The 9,680-nt window shown below is 42.7% G+C and overlaps 1 protein-coding gene across 1 annotated transcript in view; it reads right to left on the bottom strand.

Annotated features, from left to right (window-relative positions):
* Positions 1–8,785: 8,785 nt before the first annotated feature.
* Positions 8,786–9,680, bottom strand: part of REEP2 (receptor accessory protein 2) — a 28,756-nt gene continuing 27,861 nt past the window's right edge. The window contains exon 8 of the mRNA XM_044451464.1: positions 8,786–8,994. Coding sequence (XP_044307399.1) covers positions 8,920–8,994 — 75 coding nt within the window. The 3' untranslated portion in view covers positions 8,786–8,919. The remainder of the gene's footprint in view (positions 8,995–9,680) is intronic.

The following is a 9,680-nucleotide window of genomic DNA, read 5'->3' as shown; positions in this document are numbered from 1 at the left end:
CTGGACCCTGTTATCTTCTTTATAGGATTTTCTCCCAGTGCTATGTCAAGAAAGGTGCAGTGATCAGTGACAGGAAACGGTCTTTTCAGTGATGGAATTCTACCCATGAAATGTCCTCCCCTGACTGGCTCCCCTAGCTCCACCATGTTGTTAGTTCAGGCCAAGACAAGACCTTTTAATTTTCCCAACTGGCTTAGGTTTAAACTGTTTTTACTTTTGCTGTTATTATTGCTGAATGTTAATTTTACTACTTGTCCCAAGAATGTTGTTAAGGGTTGGCCTAGACACAGCTTCTTGTGAGGCTTTTTTCAGTAGTGTTCAGATCTTTCTCTGAAGAGTTATAGCTACCTGAGGTACACAGCTGGTACAGTAGCTGGAATATTTGACTAAGCAGAACTTTGCTTGTCAGAATATTTGTTATCTGCATTACACTGGCCTCATACGGAATGACACCTTGACTGCCAACTGAGAGGATGGAGAACACAAGGGAAACCAGTAACACTCTGGAATTGGGGTGCTGCAAATCTTTTGCATACCTGAACAACAACACCTGGATCACAGAGGCACAATAATCCTGAGTTTCCAAGCAAGGGACGTGTGTTTGTAAAAAGTAACAATGCAGCACGTGAAACATCTTTCAGAATATAGGAAGAACACAACTGGACATATTACTTCTTGATGATATGTTGAACTGAGTAGTAGTCAGAAGCAGTGAAGACCAAAGGCTTTAAAAATTCATGTTTGGGTTTAAATTTCCCTTTTTAGTATTTCTCCATGGAGACAACATCAGGAGAGAGATGTGCTTGAAATCTCAAAGACAGCTCTGGGACTGACTTTCTGCTCCTCCGAAGCTCATCCTCCACCCAACTGTTGCTCCGGCCACTTCACCGCACCAAATCCTCACTCACGGCTTGGCCCTGCAGCAGCCCTCCACGATCCACTTCAGCACCAGGAAGCCGCCTTACCTTTGCAGGCCGCCCCTGCCATGCGGGACCCTGCTGTTCCCAGGTTCTATCTTGCTCAGAGTTTCCCCTGGCACAGAGCCCACTGCAGACCCCCCAGCGCATGAAGGCCCGCAGGGACAGGAGACCTTGAGGTGGAGGGGCAGAGTGGACGGGCTTTTCCCCACTCTCCCCCGATGCGGTTAGAATTGCACAGGGCAGAGGGGTGAACTTCTGACAGGGCTATTCTTTATATGGAAAAGGAAGTAAGAGAGAGATGGGCTGGACTAGCTGAACATGCATCTCCACTTTCAGAGCAGCCTGATTCCAAGATCAAGGTTCATTACTTATTTTCAATAAAATTATTGTTGGTGTATTTGGGAAAGAAAAAGAAAAGACCCATATTCTGAAATCACAATGGTAAGCAATACAGCTGATGGAAGGATACAAGTTATGATCAGCCTTCCATGAATGTAAGTGCATGTTACAATATGTGCAATATTGAAGAGACAAAGGCCAATATATATTTTGTCTACATTCCATATTATTTCTGGTTCCAACTTATCATTGCAAACAGAACAGTAGCAGCTTTGATACTGGACTTTGCTACAAAACACTTGTTCAAATAACTGTCATCCCCAGAGACTCAATGTTTTAACATCAAAGTTCATCATTCTGGTCTGGAGAGTTTCCAGGGAAGGTTGATTTCAGTCTTAGGTGGCTGCTGTAAACTTTTTCTCCTCTTCTGGAATCTCATTACACATTTGGTCCCACTGGTCCCAATACTTTGGTCCCAGAGTGAAAACTCTCCACAGCTGTGATACTCTGTTGGGGAAGGGGTAAATACAGCCACTATTGTTCTTAAGTGACAAATATTTAGATGAAGAGAATTCAAGATCTGTTCAGGATATAGAACAAGAGAGGCAGAACCTTGTCATGATCTGCCTACCCAAATGCAGTGCAGAAGCTGTGCTAGAGACTGATTGATAGATTGACTGAAGTACATTTGGTGGCTTTCCAACAAATCTATAGAACATTTGGTGTGTCCCCCTCCCCCCCCCCGAACACACATGGGATAGAATTTCAGTTAGTACATAAAGTATAAAAGCACTCAAGTAATCAGGTGAGCTAACTGTTCCCAGATATTTCTTTCTAATGGGATCACAGCTTTATAAAGGGCTCAGGTGCAAACAACAAAATGATAAAAAAACTTCTTGTGGAAGAATTAAATCATACAAGCTAGTCTACAGAAAGTTTTGTGAGTCACCAAGAGCCTGCAAAAGCCAGATAAAACACTACAAAAAGTTCAAAAAATAATACTGATCAGTGCATGTGCACAGAGCCTCTGGGATACTTGCACTGGTACTAGACAATGACACTCAGACGCTGGGATTCCAATATACGCTCTCAGTGTGCAAGCAGAGATTCCTGGGCATTTGCACGTGGCTACAATATGCTTTTACAATTCCCCTTGCTATCCACATCATGTTTTCTAAGTCAGTCAGTCATGGCAAGGAACACAGATTGTATCTTAAGACTGAACAGAAATAGAAGATTTCTTTGCTGTAAAGCAGCACCTCCATGTACAGCAATACAAGAGAACTGCATGTTCTCTCCAAAGGAGACTAATAACTTTTTCCTGCAAGGAAACGGAACATATGTTTGAGGTACAAAACTCATTCGTAGGAAGTACCCACAGTTGTGAACATCTCCCAGCCCCATTTGCAGATGGCAGGGAGAAGCCTGTCCCAGGAGAAATTTCAGTGAGAGCATGGGTTCCTGGGGGGAAAAAGACGTCTTGAGACCATCTTTCCTGGGATAATAATGCAAGTTTTGCTGGACACAGCAATGCCCTGAGGAGCTCACTGCAAGGTGAAAGACACAGGACACGATCCAAGCTGCAAAACACCAGCTATCAGTGCAGCAGATAGTGCAAGAATGGCATAGCATCAAGGGCAATGCGTTTTCTGAAAAGGCCAGCCTGGTTCACACATACTTAATAACTTGATCCATGGAATATGGTAGAGAAGCTTGCTTGGAGGGGCTTCTCACCACCCGTTCAGCTGCAAGACATGAGAAGTCTGGGTGTGTAGCAGCTGGGCTGTTAGCAAAGTGGCTGAGAATGTCTGTCCCAACAAGGAAATGGCTTCACTCAGGCTGCCAGCTAGCTGCTGTTTCTCAGTTTCTATTAGCTCATGGAGGTGACTCATCCCCCAAATCTAAACAAATCCTGAGAATAACTTGTTGTTATCCCAACTCTTTGGAAATCCCCTTTCCTTGTCTCACTTTAGTCACATCAGTCCTGTGGGAGGACCTAGAGTCATTTGTTTTGCAAGGCAGAGTTCCCTGTCTTGTCCTGTCTTGTTCAGAAATTAAGAAATTCTTCCCCTTCCCACCAATGCAGCCAGTTGTTGTGTACAAATTATTATTTATCCAGAGCAATGCAAGCAACTTCCCCTTCAATGCTATTGCAGAGCTAGTTGCAGTCTAACACTGGTCACTTGAGAACTGTATTCTTGATAACAGAACGTGGATGGCCTTGCTAAGGAGACATTCTATTTAAATCCTAATCTAACTCCTGATAGCAACAACTTCCTATAATCCCAGAGGTCAAGGCAGGAGTAAAACTGACTAGACCAAAACAGAAGTAACTGCTGTCTAGTCCCTTTCACTCCAGGGAAAATTTTGCTTTTAAAGGATGGTAAAATGATCTTGAATGGTGCAGCATTGCTGAGAGGGAAGGATATGCTTACATACACATTCTCTCTTCCAAAGGCCTGTGCTTGTGGCCAAGTGCTCATCCTTCCACCACTGGGGCACAGAAACCCTTTTACACCGATTCCACAACTACTTGTCACTTCTGCCTGTTCCAACAAAGAAGAAAAATGGTTGGCATTCAATATAGAAAGAAGCTGGTTCATCCAGGGAGGAAATCTTATGCTTTTTCTGTCCCATTAAATATGAAGGTCACACTGGTGCAAAAGCAGTACCCCAAGGGCTTCCAATGCTATGTCCAGCATGGTCATAACAGGAAAAAGAAAGCAAAAGATAGAAATGTGAGGGGCTATTCCTTCCATAGTAACAGATGCCTCACTCTAGCAGCCTAAGGGTTCAAAACTATGCAGACTTAAACCGAAAACAAGGCCCACAGTTGCCAGCATGCCCAGCCAGCCTTGCTGGAAGTGGCAGACCTTCTGTCTAAATTTGCATAGGATTGTGCTGTAAGCAATATTAGAAGCCACTCTTGTGCCTTGAGTGGGAGACAATATAGATTTTAGGATGAAATGTTTTGATTATCTTCTGCCCCTGAAGGAGGACATTGGCTTAAAACATGTGGGACATTTATAAATAGTTGCCTGCATCTCTGTACTGTGTACCTGGCTGTAACACCATTGTAAGATCAGTCACCTCTTGCATGTGTTCTCTTACACTGACCCTTCTAATCCTGCTGGCCCAAAACAGTGGCATAATTCTGTGGTCCACATATTGGAAAACTAGTGCATGATTGCCACTCTTTGTGACCAGGGTAAGCAAGATGGTGCCCTCCGGCTGTTTTGCACTGCAGCTCCCATAAGTCCAAGCCTGCACGGCCAATGGTCAGAGAATACAAATTTGGGATCCAAAATGCCTGGAAGGTAGTAGGCTGCCATTCCTGCTTTGTGGAATTAGAGGTTTCCTGCACCCCAGTGAAGCTGCCCAAGATGACCCAATAATGATCCAAGATGATCCATGGTATATTTGGAACTAGCTGATTAAAAGCGAGTTTGACTCTTTCCACAGTGAACTTCCTAGCAAATCAGAAGAGCAAACAAAGAAGTTAAAAATAGATGACTTCAGGTTGTCTTATATAGTGCTGTTTTCCCATGATAATCTCATTGTCAGCAGCTTTCACCAGAAAGTGGCTAATGAAATAATCTTATATTACTAGACATAAGTCCTACTTATTCCCAAGTAAGTGTGTAGAGGATGGAAACCTGGTTATGATCAAGTTTCTTAAGAGTAGTATCAGCCGATGTTAAGAAAACCCTTCACCTTATCATTCTGCAAACAAACTGCTAAAAAGGTTATCTGAGGGCCAAACTACATGTGATCTTAATTATGTGGCTTAACACCCTGTGTAGATAGTGGTGGGAGGAGGTGATTGGGATTAATACTAGTGTATGACTAGGGATTCACCACTTCCTCCATGCCATCTTCCTTGCCTTAAAAGTAGTGTACTAGTTCCTTACATCATTGTGGACAGCAGTTCCTATAGCATCCCCCCAATGAGGAGAATCTATAACCACATACCCAAATGTGTGTGTGTACATATGATTGTTGCTAGGTAAACTCTCTCTCTCACCTTCAACTACTGTGAGAATTGTTTGCTGGAACAGGAAAATCTGAGGCAGGTGGCAGATGGTGTCATCATCCCTGCTAATCAAAAGGTCCTAGTGCTTTGACCCTCTAAGCCTTGGTTCATTACACCACTGATCCCTACAAACTTCCCCTTTAAGCTCCCACAGCTGTCTTGGGTGCTGAATGGCTCTTGCTGTGTACAAAGAAAGGGTTCAACACCCCTCCTCACAATTCACAGTCCTAAACTTTATTAGCATTTCCAGATCCATCCATTCCTATTTACTGTGAAAGAAATCCATACCAAGTTAAACTACATATTTAGTATCTTGTGTGCTGTGATCCAAGTCCATCCTGAATGAATTAACAATGTTTGAACAGTGGTAATCCTGTTTACTCTACAGGATCATGTTAGACTAATTTTGTAAACAGAGAGGGAAAAGAAAAGCTATGCGATCTATCTTGTAAGTTGCTAAAGTTTCTCTCATAAGTCACAGAACACTATGAAAAGCAACTGACACTGTAAAAACCAGGGGATGTGACATCCCCTAATGCAAATGTGGATAACATGAGCCACCAAGCCAAACACACCCCAGCAGCCTAGAGTTAGGTTCTGCAAGGTGCTTGACAACCTCAACCCCCATTTTTGCACACTGGGCCAACTGGGAAGAATGGCAATTTACTGGGTCCCATGGATAGGCATATATGCAACCACCATGCTGAATGTACCCTTGCCATAATATACCAATACTCTAAAATACATGTAAGACGTCTAAAAAGTAAAGGGACAGAAATATATGAATATCAACAAGTGGCAGAATTAAACAGAATAGAAAATGCTAGTCAAGTACTATTGAACTCATGAAATATGATGGGGTGGGAAGATGGACCCACTTGTAAGTGGCAAGCAGTTCCAGCATAGGCCAGTTTCAAAGTGTGCAGCAAACACTGACTCAGGACTTAAGCCTCTTTAGGACAGCCTCGAGGGGGGCATGTGGTAGTGATGACCTCATCCAGCACCACCCCTTCTTCAGCCCCTCAACCTCTCAGGGAGTGCAGCGTATGGCCACTGCTGAAACACTGCATAGTCATCTAAGAGAAGACTGATAACTATCATCCGAGCCCAGCGACTGCTATGCAAAGTGTCTGCCTTGTGCATGAGTCACAAAGGATCCTTGGAAGACTCTAATATATATGCTATGAAAAGTACAAGGCAATATGTTCAAACCAATATCACAACATGCTGTTAAATCGAAACAATTATTTGATAAAGTAGTGCTACTTTCTCTGAGGAGCAGAATGTCCTCTCTGCTCTCATACTGCAGGAACACCAAGGCCTAGCTAGCATCCAAATGCACTTTCTTCTCTTCTTTATCTAAGTGGAGCTGTTCTGTATGTAAACTCCAGTTCAAACACAACCACTCCAGACTAATTGCACAGCACTAGGAAAGAGTGATCAATTATGTAAAAAGTACACTATGTTTCCATGTTCTAACACTAAGCAAACCAAAATCATTCCCCCCAACTGCTAAAAGGCTAATCTGAGATTTTGGGTCCGCATCCTTGAAAAATTACAAAATGTCTTCTCTCTTCCGCCAAATCTTTTGCATTAAATAGCTGCCAAAAAAGGCAAAATGTTGGAAATTGTTAATTCTCTTTGTTCTTACAGAGACTGCACTGCCAGGTGTCCAAGTGCAAGACAAAAGTGCAAATGTGTAACTGATCTGTAAGAGAATGAAATCAGCATCTTCAAAAGAAAAGACTATGTGATCTTAATGATAGGTCCTCTCTGCTCTGTTACTGTAAAAAAACAAGGGCATTTGCTGGAAGCTACAATCCTAAAAGTATGCTTACTGGCAGGTAAACCCCACTGAACTCAGTGGAGCTTTACTTTGGAGCCAATATCTTTATGAAGCAGGAAATGTTAGTCTGTGCAGGAAAAAATGGAGGTATATCACACAGTGAAACACCTGCAAGGGACAGTGCTTGTTGCACACCCAAACTCAGCTCACAATTCCACCTGTATCTAGAGACTTGTGAATAAACCTACAATAAGTGAGGGCTACTGAAACTTGGTTTCTGTACTGTTGAAATTTCACATATTAGATCCACTTTTTAAAAAGGCTGGTGGCTTTGGCACATATTCAGAAAATGGAAAAATCATCATAAAGGCTAGCCTGGAAAACAGAAGCATATAGTATTTGCCTCTATATTCTTGCATTATAATCGCAGATGAGGATAGTCATAATTAGCTATGTCAGATTGCCTGGAACAGAAATTTTCTTCAGTATTCATTCATCCATTTGATTGGAATATTACGCAAAAGCTGAGCTCTGATTTTCATAAAACATGATTTTGCCTCTAACAAGGAACCAAAGTTTGCAGGAAACAGTGGAAAACAGCAGTGGTGTCAGTGGGTAGTTCCTGAGAGCTGGGAAACCTCATCCACTGTCCTCCTGAAGAATCGTTATGAATGTCCTTATAACTTCCCTTCTTAGAAGAATCCACTCAGAATTTTTTTTTAAAAAAGTTGTTTTTACCTACCCACCAGACGACACTGATCCACTCTCCAACTTTATATTCTCAGTGCAAATAAAGCATAATTAAGTACACTGCAGGAACTTAGGTACTATCCATCTAGCTACCCTCTAACTTACTCCATACCTATGCCTTTCTGGGAAAAAACGTACAGAAAACAACCTGTCCTGTAAAATCTAAAATATAAAGGCAACTCTGAAGTGGGGGCCAAAAGGCTTGGTTGCTAAAGAGTGACTATTCAGGAATCCAACTCTTTGGGAAGATACTGATATGTGCACATCCCCAGCCCCACCTATGGCTTTCCTAGCCATCCAAGAGCATCTTCCTCCCTGACTTTAATTCTACCTGGGAAAATCCCCACATGCAAACAGTTCTACCTTCCCAGCACCTACCACAAGCAGAGATACAACACTTCCACCCAAGCAAAAGAGGCTGCTTAGAAATAGGCACCAGATACTGGTAAAGAAGCTAGCCACTCGCTTTCTTACTTTCAGCCCCTCTGCAAAACATCAGCAGTCCCCCAGAAAAAAAACCCCAATCCCACTGTCATCACAAATGACCCATTGCAAAGCACCATGCAAACTATTCCTTCTGCCTCTTTCTCCTGCCAAAACAAGCTTGGATGATACAGTTTTCAGTACCAGTCACTTCACTTCAGGCACTTCCTAACAATTCCCCACAGCAGCTACAGCATGACATCCAGTGAAATGCTGAAATATTATGGGAAGCTCCCCACTTCCAATTAGAATTTCAGTGGCACCAGTCTTGATTTGTTTCCACAGTCTCTCTGTCAAAGATGGCTGTAACCCTAATTAGAGTTTTTCCAGCAAGAAATTTCCCTATTAGAGTTACACACAGAGAGGGAATCCCAAAGCAACAGGCTATGTACAAACAGATTAGCATTCTCTCCACCACAGAGATGAAGAGTAAATAATTCCCGAGGATGGCCATCCTCTGATCCTGGTGCCAAATTTCAGTCACCCTCTTGCCTTGGAATAAGCTCTACAAAGCAGTAGCTGTTATGTACATGATCTCAGCTCCCTTTCCTTGGAGAGTGCCCCTTGAAATGACAGAATTGCCCTGGGACAGACAGACTGGGTTTTCCTTAGGCTGACTCGCCAGCAGTGTTAGAGGGTACAACTTTCTTCTTAGGGCGGGCTTTCACAGTTTTTTGTGGGGGCTGCAAAACAAGAGAAAGCAGGGACATTAAATTAGTTGCAGAACAAGAACAAATTTCCCCCAAAATGCCATCTTTGCTGAACTACTGCTCCTGAAACTATGGGAGTACCTGCTGAAAATGTTGATCAATTGCTACCTGACTCTTAAACCCTCTTAATTCTATTAATACAATTACTGCATCAATTGCATTAATGAGCTGAGGCTGAGCAAATCTATATAGTAGCAGGAACAGAAAACTGCCAATACAATAAAAACATAACAATAAAGGAGCCTTCACTCAGAGAACATATAAAATTGAGGTTTCCAATCAATTTTCCCTTTTTCCTTTTTTTACCATCTTCTTCAAGTGTATTTTTTTTCCAGAAACAGACTGTAGGGAATCTTGAATGCACAAAACTATTTTAAAACCACCAAACCGAATAAAAGTTACAATTTCAGCTCCTCTTGAGAGTATGTCTACATGTTAGAAATGCCCCATGTGTAGGAAATGGGTGACTCTGGCCTGTGGATGCTCCCAGGAAGCCAGCCACAGCACATTTTTGTTGCCCAATGATATGCATTATTAGCTGTGGCCCAGCAGGGGAGCAGAACAGCAAAAGCACCCTGCACAAACCAGCAAGATGTGCTGACAGGGAAGGGACAGTTCCGGGCCTTTTTGTGCCTTAGACAAGACTAACTACTTGCACC

Source organism: Varanus komodoensis, unplaced genomic scaffold (assembly GCF_004798865.1).
Source record: "Varanus komodoensis strain SLA01 unplaced genomic scaffold, ASM479886v1 scaffold6_2, whole genome shotgun sequence".
Lineage (NCBI taxonomy): Eukaryota > Metazoa > Chordata > Lepidosauria > Squamata > Varanidae > Varanus > Varanus komodoensis.
The sequence above is the reverse complement of the archived record's forward strand: the minus strand, read 5'-3'. Positions and strand labels throughout refer to the sequence as shown.